Source organism: Neoarius graeffei, chromosome 23, assembly GCF_027579695.1.
Source record: "Neoarius graeffei isolate fNeoGra1 chromosome 23, fNeoGra1.pri, whole genome shotgun sequence".
In the NCBI taxonomy this organism is placed as follows: domain Eukaryota; kingdom Metazoa; phylum Chordata; class Actinopteri; order Siluriformes; family Ariidae; genus Neoarius; species Neoarius graeffei.
Window position 1 is genome coordinate 22145513 of NC_083591.1, and position 24063 is coordinate 22169575.

The window sequence follows — 24063 nt, forward strand, 5'->3', positions numbered from 1 at the left end:
CACAGAGAGGAGAATGAAGTACACAGGACATGTCCTTAGAATGCCGGTGGAGAGACATGCAAAAATAGTGCTGCACTGGCAACCCAACAAAGGAAAAAGGAAGCGGGGAAGACCAAAACTAACCTGGAGACATATGTTACAAAGGGACCTCGACCAACTGGGGGTTAGCCTGAGGGAAGTGGAAACCCTAGCCCAAAACCACCCTGAGTGGAGAAGGCTTGCTGCCCAATGCGTCACTAGACATGGGAGGATCTAAGTAAGTAATAAATAGGCTGTTTAATGTTATGGGGGTATGGTATGGTATTGTCACTCTTTTCCGACCTCTCTCTCTCATACCCAGGTTTCCAACTCTCTCATACCAGGTTGCCTTGTTCTATGTGTTGGATCAATTGGTCTCTGTGTTGGCATGTTTTAAAATGTTATTCGTTATATGAATTAAGCATTGGTTTTCTGACTTGATGACAAAAGGTAATTTTGGTTATTCTACTGATACCTTTACAGGAGCAGGCCTCATGCAGCTCCTCTGCCGCCTCCATTGAGGTCAGCAAGGGGACAGTTGGAGTGGACACTGGAACCAGTAGTGGGGGCAGTAACAGCAAGGAGAGGGAGGAGGGGGAGGACACTACAGACAGAACACTTACACTGCCAAGCCCCCAGTACGTCATATACACTGATACCGAATTGGAGAATGTGAAATCATACATTTTTCAACTGAAAAGACTTGGCAGAGCAGGAGAGTGCGAGCTCTCCAAAGAGCTCACATGTGGGCTGATCCGGAATACAGTCACCAACATGGTGTCAGCGGTGAGGGCATTGAATTGTGAAGAGAAGAGATATCCATCAAAGGAGGATCTCGTAGCCATGGCCAAACACCTCGTGATCTACTATCCCATGCTGTCCGATAAGCTCAACATACAGCGTCCATGGGTAAGTATTGCTTTCAATGTAATAAAGAACTTCAAGCACACCTGTTTACAGAGGCCTTTGGTTGTTAGTCCCACTGTCTCCCATACACGTACATACACCCATTGTAAAGTGACCTTTGAAAGGCGCTATATAAAACAAATGCATTATTATTATTATTATTATTATTATTATTAATAAAGTGATACAAGTTTTAGAAGGGCAAAGAAAATGTGGTTCTTTATTGTCATGGTTTGGAACAGAATAGAGAGTATATTTTGAAGTGTTTTTTTCTAACAAATGTGGACGTTTGACAGACAATGTGTTGCTCTTGGTCTTTCTATTGTCTGCCTAGATCGAAGTCTTCAAACGCCTGCAAAAAAGACTGTTCAACATTAGATCACCAAAGAAAATCCAGGGTTGCACTCCTGCAAGGGGAAGAAAGAGAAAACTGCAATATGCAGACGCAGATGACACCGACGATTCTACTACGTCTACTGTTATCCTTGCGGCGAGCCCCACCAGCAGCACCTGAAGCTCCCCTGGTACCCCCGGCCCTCTTCTAATTCCTCGCTGCCCGATAGCCTGCTATGCCTCTCATGCCAACTTGTGTTTTGCAGCATTTTGTTGATATAATAAAAATAAAAATGCAGATCTGAAGTTCTTGTCAAGTCTATTTTTCCCCTACATTCATCACACCTAAACAAGAAATTTATTCTAGATAAGAAAATAAGTATTCTAGCTAAGAAAAACAAACTTGTTTTGAGCCTTTAAATAAGCTGGAATCAAGCACATTTGCCTTGTTTTTAAGCCTATAAATGTTTATTTTGAGCAATATTTGCTCAGATGAAATTGGTTTCTAAGCAATAATTACTGAAAATCAGAAGAAATGGCTTAGAATAAGAGAGAAAATCTTAACAAGTAAAATAAAAACTAGCTTTTTATGCTTAATTTAAGATTTTTGGTATGCTTACTACTTGCATATTTTTTTCTTGTTTTAAGAAATCTTACCAAGTCCCATTATCTTGCTGCACTGGCAGATTATTTTGCTTAAAATAAGTGATTTTCCCCCTAAAACACTATATATTTTTCTTATTTTTTAGAGGGCATTTTTTGCAGTGCTGTTCTTGCATTTCTGGTCTTCATTTCAGTGTTCTTTGCAGGGATGTGACCCTATTGACCGCCAGCTCTCTGTTGTTGGGAAGAGGCTGGTGTGGTTCTTTAAATGGTAAAGGGGCGACCCAACTATTGTCATTATTTCTGTAGACGTCACCATCCATTCTGTTCATGAAGATAGTGTCTTCGATGGATGGAGAAAGTCTGTTGTCCTGCACTGTTCTGTTAAACACTGTCTGTCCCAATGTCTTATGTGTAGTCCTGTTGAAACCATCTTGTTTTCCCTTGATATGCATGTAGTTTGTGCACGGCTGAAATAACAGGGGAGTATGGTTAATTAATATTGTGTTTTAAAGCATTCTGTGAGCTCACATTCACTGGTTCATTCAAGTTGACTGTATACAGATTTTGTCACGACAGCTTCATCTATTACTTGCAGCCCCTCTGCCATTTTCAGTGCTTGTGCTTCTGTGGCTGTGGCCTCAGCTTCACATTGTAGTTTTAATGCTTCAAGTTCTGCATCTATTCTTAGTTTTTTCAAACTGTACTTGGGCATCTCTTGCGCTTGTCTCCAAGTCCTTAGAAGCTAATTCTAGCTTTAGCTACTGTGATGCATATGCTGCTCTTATCTTCGCTGCCTCAGCCTTTGCCCATGCGCGTCCTGCTGTATTAGATGAAGAGGCTGTTGATCGTGCACTCGAGGATGACAACTTTACACTTTCAAAAGGCATTCTGGTATTTTACTGATCTCTTCTGTCTTTTCACTTTAGTGTTCTCATAAGGGTGTAGCAACCACTAACTAAACACAAAGCTAAACTCCACTCAAAGAGACAATGAGTCGTTCGTAGTGGTCCGAGGGATGTTTACTGATGACTCCTTCACAATGACATGGAGTGAAAACTGCATACCAAATACAGAAAGAGAAAAAGAGATACGCTGAATCTTACGTCGTCTTCTCTTTTTACAAACAGAGCGTCTTGCTGCTGTCGCTACTACACACAGATGAATTATTCAATAGAAAGCTACAAATTCCCTTTAACCTTCAACTTATAACAGCTCGTTTTAAATCAAATATTACTTAGTACATAAACTTCAACACAAACAATGAAATAGATCAACTTATGACATTGATTCATCAGTCCTTAAATGAGGGTGGAACTACATTCACGCATAGCAAGTGTGTAGCCTCTTCTGCACCACAAACATTTTCCAGGTTTAACCAAGAGGACTTCCTTAAGAGGACTAGCTTAAAACGTGCTCTACCAAGGATTTTCAAAATAAAAGCACAAGTCAGTACCATGACATTCTTAAACAGTATTCAACTTCATAGAACTATGAGTTATGTCTCAGACATCACACAGGGAGAACATGCAAACTCCACACAGAAAGTCCCCAAGTCAGCCACAAAATTTGAACCCATAACCTTCCTGCTGTGAGGAAACAATATTAACCACTGCACTGCCATGCTGCCTGGTAAGAGAGATATCCACTCAAACTCACTATTTCGACATGTTGCTGTGAGCCACATAGTTATAACAACATCTGGACTGTGGAATTTTCTTTCGTGAGCACAGGTTTGTTGGAAGTTGACAAAAGTTCAAATTGCTTTGAGAATTGCTTTATGGTGAATGAGATTTAAATAACTACTTGATCCAAATAGATCAGAAAATATCTGGCAACCCTGGACATTGTGAGCCAGTGCACTGCAAACCAGCCAATCGGAGTAGAGCTTATCAACATAATGAGCCCACCAAAAAGGGCCTACAGCTTGATTAATTAGAGCCAATTCATAGGATTGTAAATAGGCCCGTAAAACTACATCTTGGCAATTTTCCCCACTCTAAGTCACATACGTTAGACATCAGAGCACAATATAAAATACTGAATAAATGCATTCTATAGCACCTTTAAGATATCAAATCACTACAAACAGTCAGTCCATTAGAGGACAGCACTGATGCATATTTTGGGAAAAGCCTATATTCAATCACTGGACTTTTCCACAATAAAATAGAGAGAAAGTAACATTTAAAATGGCACAAGGGACATACTAAATGAGACTCAATGTTTTACCTTCTGGGTCTCATAGACAGTACTGAGTGGTGCAACTTCACAGTTCTGATGAGCACCAAACACTTTGCACAAGGAGCAGGTGGGAACAGAACAGGATACACAATAGATATTGATCTTCTCATCCTCATGTACCTCACACATCATCACAGTTGGTTTCTGCTGTGGCTCTGCTTTATTGCTTGTACTGAGAGAGAGAGAGAGAGAGAGAGAGAGAGAGTTAAAAAAAAACTTTATTACAATAACTTAAAAGACATTACAATGTCAAATTGTCATCTTATAGATAATTAAAAATTAAATAAATAACAGTTAAAAATATTAAACAGCAGATACAGAAACCTCTAACAGTTTATTAAATTGCACTTTATCCTCCATGACCATACACAAAGCACTTTCCTGACACCATATATTCTCAAAAGTTTCAAGATCACTCATTTCCTTATAGAAACGAAAATCAATTAAAATCCTTGATTTCACCAGGGTTGCAAAAACCATCATAAGGTCATGCCCTGAGTTATGCTCAACCTTATTTCTCCTACTAACATATATAGACATTTTAGCTTGCCCAATGATAAAATTCAACAGCTGACACAAATATCTTCGCTTCTGTGCATATTTAAAACCAAAAATAAAACATTTCCATTGAGAAAGTCTTATTAAAAAAAGAAAATAATCTCTGTAAAGTGGAAAATATAGGCACCAACCGTGTGCATTTCATGAAGGTGTAAAAACAGTTTCCCTGTCAGTGCAAAACGGGCACTCATGCCTCACATCAGAATTTAAAACACAAATAAAAGAATTTACAGCAACTGCACCATACAAGATCCTCCATTGTAAGCCCCCAACCTTTTTAATTAATGGTGACTTGTAAAAGGATCTCCAGTGTGGTTTGACGTCCTGTTCTACGTGTAGAACAGCACGCCAAGGTGTGTCAACTCTAGACTCCAAACACTTCTTATTTAGAAATTTCACACAAATATTGTAAAGTGCCTTTCCAGAGGCTCGATTTGGACCCAGAAAAATTAAGTTTTCATTCTTCAAAAACACATGTGAAATTTCAGAGGACACACTAATACATGGCTCAAGATCACATTCATTAGGGATAACTAGATCCCTGATGTACTGATCCAACATTATTAAACTCTCATCTGCTAAACAGGATCGCAAATCGAAGAGGTATTTTTTTTAACTACACGGATAGACCTCATTTTCAAGAACTCTGCCACTCCCGCAGCATTCTCAAAACCCGGCCCTGCTAAATTCAGAAGGTCCCTCAGAATAAAGACCCCAGCTTTACAAAACACCCCATTAAAGGAAGGAAAATACTTCTCTTGTGTGAGATCCAACAATGACCCATGTATCAGTGGTCCCTGCAGAAGCCAAAAAAAGAGCTTGTATTTAGTGGTCTCCATACCTTTACAAGAGTCCATATTTTAAAAACATTACGATAAAACACAGGGAGCTTGTTTAAGTTCATTAAGGTAGGGTTCATCCAGAAAAGGGTCCGATCCAGACCTAGGCCTTCAAAAGTCCTTAAAATAGCACAAGCCACAGCCTTCCAACTGGAGTTTACAGGTCCATTCAAAAGTCTCTGTATGAACTGAAGACGAAAGGCTGCTGTCCTACTTTGCAGATGGACTAGCCCTTGTCCACCCTCATCTTTTTTTTTTAAAGATTTTTTTGGGCTTTTTTCACCTTTATTGGATAGGACAGTGTAGAGACAGGAAATGAGCAGGAGAGAGAGAGAGACAGAGAGGGAAATGACCTCGGGTCCCCAGATTTATGATATGGCGCCTTATCCACCTGAGCCACGACGCCCCCATCCTCATGAGGATGCATCTTTGGACAGAAAAAGCACACCCTCTTGAACCCAGTGTAAACCATCCCCCCAAAAAAATCAATTAAAATAGATTGTATTTTGGACAAAACAATTACTGGAGGGTCTATACAGGCAAGTCTATGCCAAAGGGATGATGCCACCAGGTTATTAATTATTAAAACATGGCCCCTGTAGGACAAATTTTTAATTAAAAAAATCCACTTGCCAAGTCGGCCCTTGACCTTCTCAACCATCCCCTCAAAATTCTTAAGTACAAAATTTATCACCACCAAGAAAAACACCCAAATATTTAAACCCGTCCCTAGACCAGGTTAAACCACCTGGAAGGCACAGTGTGCCATCAGGCCACTTCCCAGCCAACAAGGCCACGCTTTTTCTCCAGTTAACTCTAGCTGATGATAGAAGATTAAAATCATTAAAAACCTCCAACATGGTGTCCACATCCCCTTGACTTCCAATCAAAATAGCCACATCATCGGTATAAGCTGATAGCCTCAAACAGAGGTTACAATCAGGAAGAGTTACACCCTTCAATTTGGCTCTTAACTGTATTAACAGGGGCTCAATGGCTAAGGAATATAGCATGCCAGACAAGGGGCATCCTTGCCTAATTCCCCTAAAAACCCTAAATGGGGCACACAAATCACCATTAATTTTCAGAATACTTTCATTGTCACAATATAGAGCTCTAATTTTGTTTATAAAATCAAGATTAAAACCAAAAGCAGTCAAGACACTCCATAAATAATTATATTCAATTCTATCAAATGCCTTTTTCCTGATCAACAGAAATAATGCCAAAGTTCAAATGTAAAAGTTTACCAATTTCCAAAATATATCTAATAAAAGAAATGTTATCATAAATAAGTCTGCCTGGCACACAGTAGGTCTGGTCAGATACAATGACTTCTCCCAAAACTTCACTGAGTCTATTAGCAAGAACTTTAGAAAGCAGCCAATAATCCGCACAGAGAACAGACACAGGTCTCCATGACCTGATGTCCTTCAAATCTCCCTTCTTTGGTAACAGAGTAAGAACTGCTCTGTGACAACTGAGTGGCAGCTGCCCCTTGGCCAAGCTGTCCCTCAACACAACCAGGAGGTCTGCACCTATTTCTGTCCAGAAAGACTTATAAAAAAAGTCAATCGGCAGACCATCAATCCCCAGTGCCTTGCCACAATCCATAGTCTGAAGGGCCTTGTCCAACTCGTCCAGGGTGATCACCCTTCCGAGATCGATATTAGCTTCTCTTGATACCTTGGGAAGATTCATCAGAAAAGGACTGTCAAGGATTTGCTCGTAGGAGATTTCACAGAAATCTAGCGCTCTCTTACAAATTTCTTTATGGTCAGATAAGAGGGTTCCAGTCTCTGAAACCAAAGAATGTATAAGCCGTTTTTGGCCATTTTTCCTTTCCAGATTAAAAAAAGAATTTGGAGGGTGCATCCATTAATTCCGCACTCTGGAAACAAGACCTGACCAGAGCTCCTTGTGCTTTGATACCCTGCAAATTGGCCAAAAAGTTATTTTTTAATTTTAAGTTTTCCATATAAAACTGATTTCCTATGCTTTCAGCTGAACCTTGGAGCTCCATTATCTCATTTTCCACAGTTTTCATACGTTGAGCTATATCTCTCGTGACATAGGAAGTATACTGTTGACACAACTGTTTTATCTGAGCCTTTCCAAAATCCCACCACTGTTGCACAGACTGAAAAACATGCTTTGTGGTTCTAAAATCCCTCCAAAAAAAACCTTAAAAACATCCCTAAAATGACAATCATTTAAAAGACTAGTGTTAAAATGCCAGTATGCACTCTTATGTCTAGTGGCACTAAAAAAAAACGTACAAAGCACCATACTATGATCAGAGAATCCTACTGGGAGGATGAAACAACTTCTAAAACAATTGAGCTGATGTTTAAAAGTATAGAATCTGTCCAGTCTTGCCAGAGATAACATATTATTATATGAATATGTATACTGTATACTGTTTCTGTATACATATACATGACCATGTATACTGTTTCATATGAAAGTTTCTCCATAAATCAGAGAGATCATTGGACTTCATTATCTCAATGAGCCTTCTACGTGATGGCATATGAGGCTCTACATCATTCCTATCTATATCCAGCTCAGTACAGTTAAAGTCCCCACCAAGAAATAAAAACTCCCCAGAATCAGTTATGTAACATACCATCCAAGATATTTAAGAAAATCATTCTCTTCCTTCCAACAGTTGGCACATAAACACAAACAAAAACAAAGAAATTATTCTCAAAGTGAGCTCTGACTCTCAATAGTCTACATTTAATAACTTCATCAACCTCATAAAAACAGGGGATACAATTATCTGAAAAAAGAATAGCAACACCACCACTAGTTGAAGTATTATAGCTTAAGATAGATAACCCCCCAAATTCCATTGCCCAATCAGCACTATTACTCACATCAGTATGGGTTTCCTGCGCAAAAACATCAATTGCTTTTTCCTTCATTGTTTCAAAGAACATCGCCCTCTTTTCACGTTCTCTTGCTCCATTTAAATTTAACGAAGCAAGCTGAAACCCACTCATAAGTAAAAAGTGCAAAAAAAAGAACATTTATTGTAAATTAAACAGGGTCTGGGGTAGACTGACTGTTGGTGTTTAACAGAGCTCCAAGTTTTGTAAGAAATTTATTCAAACGGTAGATCTCTTGCTTAGTAAAACTCCCTTCAGCCATATATAATTTTGTTTTTTCCATAAATTGTTCAACATCGGGAAAATATTCATCAACTTGAACAAGTCTGACATTTTTAGTCTGCTTCAAAAAAGTTTTAATGTCCTTTACGTGGTACTCGCGACCTGTATAGCCGCTTTGACGAAGACTGCAGTTTAAGCTACAATCAGAGAATTCACCCTCACTCTCTGCATCAGTAGAATCCATAATCAATTCGTTCTTTTTATCAGATCCAGATTTTCCCCTTCCCCTCTTCCGACCTTTCAGAATTTTAAACAGATTTTCCTCCGTTTCCATGACCTGACTGTCATCCCCACAACCTTCATCCAAGTTATCCAAATCAAATCAAATCAAATCAAGTTTATTTGTACAGCGCTTTTAACAATAAACATTGTCGCAAAGCAGCTTTACAGAATTTGAACGACTTAAAACATGAGCTAATTTTATCCCTAATCTATCCCCAATGAGCAAGCCTGTGGCGACGGTGGCAAGGAAAAACTCCCTCAGATGACATGAGGAAGAAACCTCGAGAGGAACCAGACTCAAAAGGGAACCCATCCTCATTTGGGCAACAACAGACAGCCTGACTATAATCTTAAAAGTTTTAACAGGTATAACCCTCAACTGTCCTCATGGGGCCCGTCCTTCACAGGAGTGGGGCGATAAAACTCCGACCAGACACAGGGCACCAGGATGGATCAAGCAGGTCCGAGGGGCAGAAGAGGCCAGCATCTCAATCCCAGGATCAACATGTAACTCAGAGGGACAGATGGGGGGGGGAAGAGAGAGAGAGAAAGAAAACATGTTGTTAGGTATGCCCTAAAAATGACAAGTATTAAATCTGTGTGGTAGGCTCGCAGAGACGAGAGTCTTTACATCAGGCATAATACACAATGGCATGTTAATATGGTAAAAAATATATCATGACCTGCTCTGGCTGGATGCTTGATTGGGTGATGGGAGCACACTCCTCAGCAATGATGAGATGCAGATGGGACCCTTAGGCCTGGCCAAGACAATTCAGTTACATTTCACCGGGTCTGGGACATGCGACAGAATGTCTGACGGCCGATTCCCTGCAGGCTACAATAGCCAGTCGAGGTCCCCACCGTCTCCACCAAAAGATTTCCTGTTGACTCCATGTAACTCAGAGGGACAGATTTGGGGTGGGGGGGAGAGAAAGAAAACACAGGTGGTTAGGTATGCCCAATGTCACCTGAATAAGTAGGAACAGTATACATATTGCACCGAGTACAAGCAGGGACTCCGGCAACTAACTATGACAGCATAACTAAAAGGAGAGAGCCAGAAGGTAACACAGGCATGAGGGAGCCCCGGGACATAAAGCAGCCAGCCACTACACCGTCAACAAACTCAAGTGAGCAAGCGAGTGGGGACTGACAGCATCCATACATCCCAGTTTACCAAAACACTCTATGTCTGAGGACCCTCCAGATCTACTCCTTTACCTCATAAACACCATTAACAAAAGGCTTGACTAAACAGATATGTTTTCAGCCTAGACTTAAATGCTGAGACTGTGTCTGATTCCCGAACACTACTTGGAAGGCTGTTCCATAACAGTGGGGCTTTGTAAGAAAAGGCTCTGCCCCCTGATGTAGCCTTCACTATACGAGGTACCAGCAGATAGCCTGCACCTTTTGATCTAAGTAGGCGTGGCGGGTCATAGAGGAGCAGAAGTTCACTCAGGTACTGTGGTGCGAGACCATTTAGTGCTTTAAAGGTCAATAGTAGTATTTTATAATCAATACAAAATTTGATTGGGAGCCAATGCAGTGTGGATAAGACAGGCGTGATGTGGTCATATTTTCTAGTTCTAGTAAGGACTCTTGCTGCGGCATTTTGAACTAACTGGAGCTTGTTTATGCACTTATTGGAACATCCAGACAGTAAGGCATTACAATAATCCAACCTGGAGGTAACGAAAGCATGGACTAGTTTTTCTGCATCATGCAATGACATTAAATTTCTTATCTTTGCAATATTTCTGAGATGAAAGAAAGCTATCCGGGTGATGTTATCAATGTGAGTTTCGAATGAAAGGCTGGGGTCAATAATCACTCCGAAGTCTTTTACTGCTGCACGTGAAGAAACAGAAAGGCCATCCAGAGTTACTGTGTAATCAGAAAACTTACTTCTAGCTGTATGTGGTCCTAGTACAAGTACTTCAGTCTTGTCAGAGTTAAGCAGAAGGAAATTCATAAGCATCCAGTGTCTAATGTCCTTAACACATTCCTCAATTTTATTAAGCTGGTGTCTCTCATCAGGTTTTGCAGAGACATACAACTGTGTGTCATCAGCATAACAGTGGAAACTAATACAATGTTTATGAATAATATCGCCCAATACATTTCTATTCTGCAAATTATCAGTAATATCTTCCAAAGGCCCGGCCCCATTCTTTCCATCCCCTACTGTCTCATCAGACACATTTTGATCAGATGGTCTAACTTCAGGTGCATCAACACTAAAGGAACTTTCCCCGGTGGATGATCGCTATCCCCCCCAGCCTCTTCACCATTTGTAGGTGCATTACCACTGGCGGCCTGTCCCTCTCCGGCACTTTCATTTCGCTCATTTAGACCATTAACACTGGCAGAATCACTGCGTTTTTTCGGGACAGGCTTGCACTAGGTGACCCGTCAATCCACGCCCAAAGCATCTCATTAAGTTACTTGTAACATATATCGTATAATTAAAATCAACTTGAACATTCAAAATTAGATCCAGATCTTGTGCGTTATTATTCAAAACCATGTGTACATATCACCTAAAGGACACCACATGCTTTAAAAGTGGGGACTTGGTAGATGTAATAGAGTGTGCCGAGCGGATGGAGTAGTCAGTCAGAATGATGAGCAAAACAAGGAAAATTCTTGTACAAAAATAGTTTTCTTTTTATTCTTAAGCCGGCAGTTAACACAAACAAGACAAACAAAAAAAAAACACTGATGACAAAACCAAACAAAAAAAATTCTGGGACAAAATGCCCACGCAAGCTAGGTTACTCTGGCATTACTCACACAGAGCTCAAGTCATGCGTCCTCTCCCTGCAGAGGCCATCCCCTCAGTGCATATTTAAAAGATTACGTCACAGTCTTGACACAATTAAAATCAATCAACACATCTAGACAGATTTTAACAGTTCTAAACATTTTCACTGCATGCATTACACTCCTACAACAATATGCAGACCTTAATTATTACAACAAATGCTTATGTAAGATTTTTAGACCATTTCTCTCCGCTCTAATGAGCTGCTTTCCCGCGCATCGCAGAAGAAACCTTGAAAAGTGCTTTCAGACCTGCATTCTGGTTTGGTCCCGCCCCCGGAAGACTACAACAGGTAAATGGCTACAAACATTTCTGACTGATGTTAGATAAACTCTAGCAGAAAAGGATTCAGATGTTAAACGTGCACACTTAATGAATCTTTACATGCTAGTGTTTATAGTGAAAACTAATAAATGCTTGCGCTGTTTAAACCTGTGTCGCGTCTTTTACTATGAACACCTGTACCAAACACTTCAGGTTTACATATCTAAAAGTTGTAACAAATATACCTGTAACAAAACATACTTGTAAAGCCTCCATTACCAAACCCACAACAAACATACAACACAGATTGTATTTGGAATGTCTTTGCAACTGTGGTTTAGTCCATTGCACTTGACCATTGAAACATGACCAACGGGAGGAACCGCTGTTTAGTGACAGACGCATTGCGCTCTGTCACATTACCCCCCCCCCCAAAAGTGGACGTCTTCCTCGTACACTCGTGACAGGTAATCTGCCACAACATTGTCAGGGCCAGCACGATACTTGACAGAGAACCTAAAGGGCTGGAGTGACAAGTACCACCTCGTCACTCTAGAATTTGTGTCTTTCATTTTGTCAAGCCACTGGAGGGCCCGATGATCTGTCTCCAAAACAAAGTCTTTGTCCATGAGGTAATACTTGAGCGAATCTAAGGCCCACTTAATGGCGAGCCCCTCCTTTTCCACAGTGGAGTACCTCAGCTCATTGCTTCCTGGTTTACGCACTTCCTGCTTCCTGAGTTGTTCGCGCCGAGTCCTTTTTCCTGCGAGTGCCGGCGTTAATTACTAATCCTTTTTTTAACTTTTTTTCTACAAATAAATTTCCAGTATCCTCTTCATTTTTATTGTACTGTCGCTTTCATTTTTGTACTTTTCACTTTCGCTTTCCTTTTTCCGTTTTTTTCCCCGGTTTTTTCTCTTTCTTTTTTCGGAAGAACGCCGAGACCGGAAGCTTTCTTTTTCTCTCCTCCTATGTAAAGTCCACAAGCGGAGGCCATCTGATCTGCTTTAATATCAACAGATCTTCATTTAAGGTACGTGAATCTTTTCATCATGGCACACCTTCAGCCTGTTCAGTGTGCTGAGTGCAGGATGTTTAGTCATTCTTCCTCCGTCACTAGCGATAGCTCTATTAGCTTTACTTGTGATAAGTGCAGATTAGTTAGCTCTCTGACGGAGAAGATTGCAGTGCTAGAAGCACGTGTCCAGGCTTTAGAGCAGGTTAGTGAGCGTGAGAACAGTGTAGTTTCTGTTAGGGAAAGTCTGGACGCCCTAGGTGGAGTTAGTAATCCCCCAACTCCGGCATTAGAGCCCTTACAGCAGGGCGAATGGGTGACGGCTCGGCGGCGTAAGCGTAGAGCCAAAGCTACCGCTGAGGCTCGCCCACGGGAGCACCACTCCTCTCCGCGTCACGTGTCGAACAGGTTTGCTCTTCTTAGTGATGCACCCACTGAGAAACCTGAAAGAGCTCTGGTTATAGGGGACTCTATCATACGGCATGTGAAATTAGCTCAGCCTTTAGGGGCACCAGCAGCTTTAGTCAGGTGTATACCGGGAGCCAGGGCTCCAGACATAGCAGGTAATCTTAGGGTCCTAGGCAAGCACAGGTTCTCAAAGATAGTTATCCATGCAGGAGCTAATGATATACGCCTTCGTCAGTCTGAGGTTACTAAGAGTAACTTTGTAGAGGTGTTTAAATTAGCGAAGGCGATGTCCGATGCTGTAGTATGCTCTGGCCCCATCCCAATGCGGCGTGGCGATGTAGCTTACAGCAGGTTATGGTCGCTGAACTGCTGGCTGTCCAGGTGGTGCTCTGAAAACAGTGTGGGCTTTATAGATAATTGGGCTAATTTTGAGGGCACTGCTAATTTTGAGTTCTTCATACTCATATAATGTATGTAGCCTCGAAAAATAAGTCTACCCAGTTAATTCCATTGCTTATTATTTACAGGCCCCCGGGGCCATATTCTGAGTTTCTTTCTGAATTTGCAGATTTTATCTCAGATCTGGTTATTTCCTTAGACAAAGCTTTAGTTGTCGGAGATTTTAATATTCACTTCGATAACCCAGAAGACGCTGTCGAGGTTTCTTCCTCATGTCGTCTGAGGGAGTTTTTCCTTGCCACCGTCGCCACAGGCTTGCTCATTGGGGATAGATTAGGGATAAAATTAGCTCATGTTTTAAGTCGTTCAAATTCTGTAAAGCTGCTTTGCGACAATGTTTATTGTTAAAAGCGCTGTACAAATAAACTTGATTGATTGATTGATTGATTGATTGATTGATTGATTGATTGATTGATTGACCTCCCATGGGAACAACTTTCTACTCATGTAGACCACTGGCTTTTGCTCCCCAGGTGGACCCTGGAGCAACACTGCCCCCAGCCCCGCCCCAGATGCATCTGTTTGCACCAGGAAAGGCTGAGAGAAGTCGGGACTTTGCAGGATGGGATCTTTGGTCAGACAGGTATGTAGGTCCTCAAAGGCCTGAGAACACTGGTCTGTCCAGACCACTCTGTTGGGAGCCGACTTCCGAGTCAGCTCGATCAATGGAGCTGCCCTGGTGGAGAAGTGGGGGACGAAATGCCTGTACCAACCCACCACTCCCAGGAAGGAGCGGACTTGGCATTTGGTGGTCGGCACAGGAGTGTCCAGGATGGCACTGACCTTCCCCACCTGTGGCTTTATCACCACTCCGCCGATGATGTGGCCCAGGTACTGCACTTCCCTCTGGGCCACCGCACACTTTTGGGGGTTGACTGTCAGACCTGCCTCCTTCAGCCGCCTCAGCACGTCCTTCACGTGGACCAGGTGTTCCTCCCAGGAGCGGCTATGAATCACGACATCATCCAGATATGCCGCCAAGTATGTCTCCGCCCCCTTCAACACCTGGTCCATGAGGCACTGAAAAGTTGCTGGCGCCCCCTGCAGGCCAAAGGGCATATAACAGAACTGATAAAATCCAAAAGGAGTTTTAAAAGCAGTCAATTGTTTAGAGTCACTTGACATGGGTACTTGCCAATAACCCTTACTGAGGTCAAGGGTCGTCAGACACTTGGCACCACCCAGTCTGTCAATCAAATCATCAATTCGCTGCATTGGATATGGATCAAAAGCAGAGATTGCGTTTACCTTTCTGAAGTCCATACAGAAACGCAAGGACCCATCTTTCTTGGGTACAAGGACCACCGGACTTGACCACTCACTTGAAGAAGGCTCGATGATGCCCATGTTCAGCATGCCGTCGATTTCTTTCTTGATCTTAGGCAGAAGCTGTGCTGGAATGCGATAGCATGGGAGACGAACTGGACCAAGAGCCTTCAGCTTGATGTGATGTTGCACCAGACTTGTCTTGCCGGGAGTGCCTTGGAACACCCCCTCAGCTGCTGCTGCTGGGTCTCGGAGAAGTGGCTCAGGACGATGTCTTCAGCGCCCTCCTGCTGCACCGGGAAGTACTGCTCCTCTGCCTCTTCCTCCTCCTCCACCGCTGTAGCAAACAAGTAGTTGACTGGCTGCTCCTTCTCATGCCACTCCCGTAGCATGTTGATGTGAAAGTTCTGGGTGTGCTTCTTCTTGTCCGGTGTGTGGATCTCATATGTGACCTTGCCGGTCCTCTGCTTGACGAGGTATGGCCCCTGCCACTTCGCAAGGAGGCTGCTCTCAGAAGTGGGAAGCAGCACCAACACTTGCTGGCCTGGCTGGAGGGACCGCTCTCTGGCTGACGCGTCGTACCACTTCCGCTGCTTGGCCTGGGCAGACTGCATGTTCTCCTGCACCATCTCCGTCAGGCACTGCATGTGGTCTCACATCTTCAACACGTAGGTTAGAATGTTCAGCTTCTTCTCTGGCTCCTCTCCCTCCCATGCCTCCTTCAGGACGTCAAGTGGACCCCTCACCTTCCATCCATAAAGGAGTTCAAATGGGGAGAAGCCAGTAGATGCTTGCGGCACTTCCCTGTAGGAGAATAACAGATAAGGTAGCCAGTCATCCCAGTCAGACCCAGAGTCTGACACAAACTTGCGGAGCATGCTCTTTAGGGTCTTGTTGAACGCTCAACAAGCCCATCAGTCTGAGGGTGGTATGGCGTGGTTTTAATGCCCTTAATTCCTAAGTAATTATACACATTTTTCATTAGGCCAGATGTAAAATTTGTACCTTGATCGGTGAGCACCTCCTTAGGAATCCCCACCTGTGTGACCAACTGGAGAAAAGCATTAGCTACCTGCCTTGCCTTGACGTTATGCAAAGGAAATGCTTCTGGATATCTAGTGGCATAGTCTGAAATGATGAGGATGTATCTGTTGCCTTTACGACTACGTTCTAGTGGGCCAACTATATCCATCGCAACTCTGCTAAAAGGGACATCAATGATTGGCATTGGGACCAATGGAACTCTCGCTCCCTTCTTGCCTGGGGCTGTCAGCTGACACTCAGTACACATTTTACAGAACTTGACCACTTCAACATACATGTTAGGCCAATAGAATCGTTGAACAATCCTATCCCATGTTTTGTTCTGGCCTAAATGCCCAGCCCATGCACTAGCATGACCAACTTCCATGACTGTTTTTCTTAAAGAATTTGGCAACACTAGCTGCTCACCTTCCTCCCCATGTCTGTACAAAATACCCGCCCTCAGCTTGAACTTGGGGCCAATTGCATCCCCCTTTTCATCAGCATCCAAGCCTGAGTAACAGAGTTGTAGGGATTTGTCAGCTCTTTGTGCCTGGATTATATCTGAGGGAACAGTTAACTTCACCTCACCATCCAGCTCAGGGTGTGGATCAGTTTCAATCAGCTTAGTGCCTTTGAATTTCTCTTTTCTTTTCTCACTCCTTGTTTTACGTTTCAAATCAGGAAATGCTAACGAATTCCATATGTTGTCTCTTCCCTTCTTCTGTGAACATGTAATTACCATGTTACAACTATGACCATCAGTTAGCGCTACTAGATCTGGGATGTCTCTGCCCAAAACTACTGGGTATGGAAGTTTGTCTGCCACCGCCACTGTAACCAGGTATAACACATTATCCACCTCAAGGTGAACTTCAGCTGTTGGGTAAGACCGTTCGTCACCATGAACACATCGTATAAGCAGCCTCCCCCCTGTAGGTGTACTGTGTTGGGGTACTAGATCGGATCTCACAATGGTTTGGCTACTCCCAGTATCTACCAGGGCCTGCACCTGCTTCCCCTCCACCCGCACTACTGTAATGGCCTCCCCGTCATCTAGTGTGGCTTCCCCCCCACTAGTACTAGGGACAACAGACACATTGGATACACTGGACACTTTGGGCTTTCTATTGGGACACTTTGGTTTGATATGTCCTACCTCACCACAGTAAAAGCATTTGACATCAGAACTAACAGGTCTAGGGCTTTTAACGCTATTACCACCATGCCAACCACCCTCAGACTTACCGGGCCGTGCAGCTGTGCCGTCTCTCCCCCCGGTCATCTGGTGTGGTCTTGAGCCTCACCGAGCCGCCATGAAGGCCTCGGCCAACACCACTGCCTCTTTCGCCGTCTTGGGTTGTGTTCTTTGATCCACAGCCGTACGTCACTGTTCACCATCCTCAGGAACTGCTCTAGGATGAGCATATCGTTGATCTCCTCCTTGGTATGGACTTGTGGTCATGTCCATTTCTCATACAGCTCCTGCAGTCTGGTGAAAAGTTCTTTGGGTAACTCCCCGGGTAACATCTGGGTTGACCGGAAGTGCTGCCTGTATGTCTCTGGGTTGATTTCAAATTTTTCCAGGATAACTGCCTTGACCTTATCATAGTCCATTGAGTCTGTGAAGTCCATGGCAATATATGCTGCCCTTGCTTTGCCGGTAAGTAGTGGAACTAAATGCAGTGCCCATTGTGTTTTGGGACACATACCAGCCGTAGCAATGCATTCAAAAGTTGTAAGAAAATGTTCAATGTCCTCATCATCAGATTATTTTTGCATTTTAGGCCCTTTCCAGCCTGTGACTTGGGTACCTCCAACAAGATGCGCTGTTGGTGCTTGGGCCCCTGCCATTGCTGCCTGGGCTGCTGAATCTGCTGCCGCTGCCGCCGTCGCCGCTTGGACCCCCATCGCCGCTGAACCTGGAACCTCCACCGCGCCTGGGCCTGCTGTCACTGCCGCCACTTGGACCCCCATTGTCGCTGGACCTGGAACCGCCACCGTGCCTGGACCTGCCGTCGTCGCTTGGTTCACTGCCGCTGAAGAGCCATGGACTGCGACTGTTGCACCTGGAACTGCTGCTGCTTGCACCACTGGAGGGCCTGGACCTGCTGCTGCTGTTGTCGTCGCTCCTGCTGCTGGCATGGCCTCTGCTCCTCCAGGACCTTGGTCTTCCGATGCCCACCTCTGCAGCTCTGCCCGGGCGTCCATCTGTGTGGCATGTACTGGACTGACTGCTGTTGACACTGGTGCTGACAATGAGACGCCATGTTGCTCGACCCTCGGTCTGGACCTTCCCCGGCCCCGACCGAGCTCCTATCTCTACTGCCGCACTTCCTCCTGGAGCATGCTGAACTGGTGCACAATACCTCTCCAGCGATGCTCTTGTTGTGCTTGGTCTTCCAATGCCCGCTCCTCTTGCTTCTGCTGCACCATCATGAATGCCTCAAACATTGACTGCAGTTGCTGCACAGACTTCTCCAGGTCTTGCTGAGGTGCATCCTCTTCCTCCTCAGCTGCTTCAGCTTGTGGCTTTCTTCTATTTCCCATTATTTGCTATCATTAAGACTGACTTGCGCACACTAGTAGTTTTCGCTGACACCAAATGTAATAGAGTGTGCCGAGCGGATGGAGTAGTCAGTCAGAATGATGAGCAAAACAAGAAAAATTCTTGTACAAAAATAGTTTTCTTTTTATTCTTAAGCCGGCAGTTAACACAAACAAGACAAACAAAAAAAAACACTGATGACAAAACCAAACAAAAAAAATTCTGGGACAAAATGCCCACGCAAGGTAGGCTACTCTGGCATTACTCACACAGAGCTCAAGTCATGCGTCCTCTCCCTGCAGAGGCCATCCCCTCAATGAACAGTGCAGCGCATATTTAAAAGATTACGTCACAGTCTTGACACAATTAAAATCAATCAACACATCTAGACAGATTTTAACAGTTCTAAACATTTTCACTGCATGCATTACACTCCTACAACAATATTACCTTAAATATTACAACAAACGCTTATGTAAGATTTTTAGACCATTTCTCTCCGCTCTAATGAGCTACTTTCCCGCGCATCGCAGAAGAAACCTTGAAAAGTGCTTTCAGACCTGCATTCTGGTTTGGTCCCGCCCCCGGAAGACTACAACAGGTAAATGGCTACAAACATTTCTGACTGATGTTAGATAAACTCTAGCAGAAAAGGATTCAGATGTTAAACGTGCGCACTTAATGAATCTTTACACGCTATTGTTTATAGTGAAAACTAATAAATGCTTGCGCTGTTTAAACCTGTGTCGCGTCTTTTACTATGAACACCTGTACCAAACATTTCAGGTTTACATATCTAAAAGTTGTAACAAATATACCCATAACAAAACATACTTGTAAAGCCCCCATTACCAAACCCACAACAAACATACAACACAGATTGTATTTGGAATGTCTTTGCAACTGTTGTTTAGTCCATTGCACTTGACCATTGAAACATGACCAACGGGAGGAACCGCTGTTTAGTGACAGACGCATTGCACTCTGTCACAGTAGAAATGGCGATCTTTTTGATTGAAGAAACTAGTTTACCATAACGAGATAAAGACTGGACAAGGATGTCATCATTAATAAAAGGTGGAACATTTGAAAGGATTATTTTCTTAGATGGGGCAGACAACGGGAGTACCGAAGTAAAGATTCCATCAATCACTATCCCGCGCTCAACCATTACCTTCCTCTAGTGTTAGGGTCGGCACCGACCCATTTTTAGGTTTAGCATGCATAAAAGTACTACGTAAATTTGTTTATTGCATCAAGACTTTGTGACTTTGTCAGGAACTTCTATTTAAACAAAATAAAATCCAAAAAAATAATTTTACTAAATTATAAAATGCTCTGGTGAAAATTGTGACCTTTGTGTTGTTAGGGTCAATTTCGACCCAGTTAAAATATAAGATTATAAAACAATAATAAATGCCAAAACTGAAATAATAAACACACAATCAGCCAACAGCCAGCTCTTCCTCCAACCACTTGAGCTTCAGTCAGGGGCTTTTCTCTTTGTCTGTTTGACAGAACAAACAAAGACAGACATGTCCAAGCATGTAAGGCCAATTGAGTTTAAAGTTGGTGACTTGCAGAGTACACATCTCCAATTTACAGCATGCAACAATGAGAAGAGGACTGAATGTAAGCCAAGCTCTGGATCATATCTTTGCTGATAATGAGGCAGAGGACACAGAGCAGTATAGCGATGGAGATGAGCAGGTCTCTGAGGAGGAAGATGATATGGCGTATCAACCGGAAGACACAGACACATCTGATCAGTCTGATGAGGAGGTCACCAGTGCTGAAGCTGCTCCTGCTGAAACATTCAGATCCAAAAGTGGCAACATCTGTTGGAGCTCAGTACCTCCTGACGTACATGGCAGGACAGGTGCTGAAAATGTCATCAAAATGACCCCTGGGATCACGAGGTTTGCTGTGACGAGAGTAAGTGACATCAAGTCATGTTTTGATCTATGTATGCCATTGTCACTAAAAAAAGTCATAATTGCTATGACAAACCTTGAAGGAAAAAAAGTCCATGGCAACATGTGGAATGACATTGATGAGGAATGCCTGGATGCCTACATTGGTGTTCTTCTCCTTGCTGGAATGTACAGATCCAGCAATGAGGCCACTGATAGTCTCTGGGACGCATCGACAGGCAGGAATAAAAAAGACTTGTTTTTTGCCCTTTTCTTGAAGTAAATATATATGGGTCGAAATGGACCCGAAACACCATAGATGTTACTATAGTTGATAATATTAAAATTAAAATCTTCTTTTTTTGAACATTTAAGAGATGTGATCTAATACCCCTCAGTCATAGTCAGGTAACAGAACAACCTTTTATTTGTTTACATTATTCTCTTGAGGTTCATTTGACCACTTTTTTATATTGAAAACGAGGGGTATGCTGTTAAAAGAAAGGCCCAAGGGGCCACAACAAAAATATTAAAACCAATCTTTTCATGGATAAGGGAGCCTAACAAGGTAACCAAGAGGTAAGAAACAAATTGGATGATAAATAATTGTTTTTAGGGTATTTTATGGCTGATTTAAGATATGGGTCAAAACCGACCCGTTAACATAAGAGATAGTAACAGAAAGCTAACACCAGAGCAGGGTAAATTAGCCAACTCCACAGACTCAAGGAACAAAACAATTGCTTGATTCATACAAGCCGCAGACAAAATTGTCATGCCCAACAATTTCCCCTACAGCCAAGCTACATACTTCAACGCTGGCAGTAGAAGAGAAGTTAGACTACGTTCAGACTGCACCCTGAAACGACCCATATCCGATTTTTTTGCCCATATGCGACCTGTATCGGATTTGTTATTGATAATCTGAACGACACAGATCCGATTTTTTCACATGCGACCCAGGCCGCTTGCACTACGTTCAGACTGCAACCTGACACGACCCATATCCGATTTGTTGTGAAATCCGATTTTTTTGTTAGGCCGTTCACATTACCAATTATATGAGACTTGTATGCGATCTCCAATATGAATGGAAAATGACCCAAAAGTGTCCCGCATGTGCAAATTGACACGTAATAAGCACATCTACGTAATACATAAACAAATAAAAAGCACACTCTTCAAGTTTGCAAGTAAAGCATGAAGATGAGGCGAGACCTGGTGATGTGGTTTTTGTGGCGGCGGCGGAACTCACACAATAATCTGATTAATGTGGGCAGCAGACTAATGAGACCGAAGGTGTCAAATTACTGGAAATTTCCAGAACAATCTTATAATCTTGTAATACAGGATGATTTAACATCCAGGTCCCTACCAAATCCACCATTAGCTTGATCAATTCTATAAAAGTCTATTTAAATTCTGAAAACTGTACAAATGTTGTTGTTTTCCACCAAAGAGGCGGGATTAGCCAACGCAGCATAGTGACGTTTGTCTCTTGTTGATGACATGTAGGTCGCATGAATGCGACCTGTCCGGTCAGACTGCAGTCGCATGTGAAAATAACGGATATGCATCGGAATTAGGACCACATATCCAAGCGGCCTGGGTCACATGTGAAAAAATCGGATCTGTGTCGTTCAGATTGTCAATAACAAATCGGATACAGGTCGCATATGGGCAAAAAAATTGGATATGGGTCATTTCAGGGTGCAGTCTGAACGTAGTCTTGGATATGTGGTCCTAATTCCGATGCATATCCGTTATTTTCACATGCGACTGCAGTCTGACCGGACAGGTCGTATTCATGCGACCTACACATCATCAACAAGAGACAAACGTCACTATTCTGCGTTGGCTAATCCCGCCTCTTTGGTGGAAAACAACAACATTTGTACAGTTTTCAGAATTTAAATAGACTTTTATAGAATTGATCAAGCTAATGGTGGATTTGGTAGGGACCTGGATGTTAAATCATCCTGTATTACAAGATTATAAGATTGTTCTGGAAATTTCCAGTAATTTGACACCTTCAGTCTCATTAGTCTGCTGCCCACATTAATCAGATTATTGTGTGAGTTCCGCCGCCGCCACAAAAACCACATCGCCAGGTCTCGCCTCATCTCCATGCTTTACTTGCAAACTTGAAGAGTGCGCTTTTTTTTTGTTTACGTATTACGTAGATGTGCTTATTACGTGTCAATTTGCGCATGCGGGACACTTTTGGGTCGTTTTCCGTTCATATTGGAGATCGCATACAAGTTTCATATAATTGGTAATGTGAACGGCCTAACAAAAAAATCGGATTTCACAACAAATTGGATACGAGTCGTTTCAGGTTGCAGTCTGAACGTAGTGTTAATGGCATGCCGCCGTGTGAGACAATCAAACTTCCTCATAGTGTTACCTGAGGCAGCCATACTCCCAACCCAGGAGCTGATGCTCAGGTAAGAGCACAAAAAACACCCACCCCCAAAAAACTAGAACCCCTCTAAACCCAAAACACACAAACAAAAATGTTAGATTAGAAAGAAAGAAAGAGAAATAGAGGAAAAGACAAGCAGGAAAGGCACAGCGGCCTCACTCAGGTGGTGTTTACATTAGACCGTATCAGCGGATCATCAGATTAACATTTTTAAAACGATTCGCGTGCACACAGCAACGCCAATACACGATTCGCGTGCACACAGCAACGCCAATACACGGATACGCTCGGCTCCGCAGGCATCCTGCGCTCCAAATCACTCCGCCCTGAACAGCGAGTGCCCTCTGAAGGGTGCGCATGCCGGCCCTGCGCAGCTCACAGAGCGCGCGAGTGAAGCGCACGAGCAGTGATTTGGGACTGAGCCGCTGTGTGTGTGATCCCAGTGCATATCGGGCATGCGCAAGTCACTCACCACTTGCAAGTGGAAGGATGGCAAGCCTAAAGACAATCATAACTACACAATGGGCAGTATTTGCATCTTACCATGAACAACATTAAGAATGACAAAGCAAAGCATTATATTCATACTTTTATACTCTTTAATGAAAAACAAAAAGGTGATACAAGGCGGAAACAATAGCAGGAAGTGAAGTCCACGCCGTTTTTCAGCAGTCGCGTCACATGACCAATGTGGCATGAACAACGCCAGCGAATCAGGAAGGTGGATGTCACAGTGACGTTGTCCAATGACAACGTCAGCTAGAGCTCAGCACTGCATTTCCTCGTATCTCAATGTTTACACAGCACCGGATCAGATACGAACTGGGTTGAATACGTGGGCCCTGGCGGATTCAAGTTGTTCCGCCTGTGGAGTCGTTTCCCGGCGTTTTAATGTGAACGGACAGTGCATCCGCGACGAAAACGAGACGGATATGGTCTAATGTAAACACCACCTCAAACAGCACTCACTCACAAACGCTCCAGCTCCGCCCACTCACTCAGTCCATGCACAC

At 43.1% G+C, this 24063-nt stretch overlaps 1 protein-coding gene across 1 annotated transcript in view; it reads right to left on the reverse strand.

The window, feature by feature from the left end:
* Nucleotides 1-24063, reverse strand: part of LOC132871618 (E3 ubiquitin-protein ligase TRIM63-like) — a 345056-nt gene that overhangs the window by 196723 nt on the left and 124270 nt on the right. The window contains exon 3 of the mRNA XM_060905935.1: nt 4093-4276. Within this exon, the coding sequence (XP_060761918.1) occupies nt 4093-4276 (184 nt within the window). The remainder of the gene's footprint in view (nt 1-4092; nt 4277-24063) is intronic.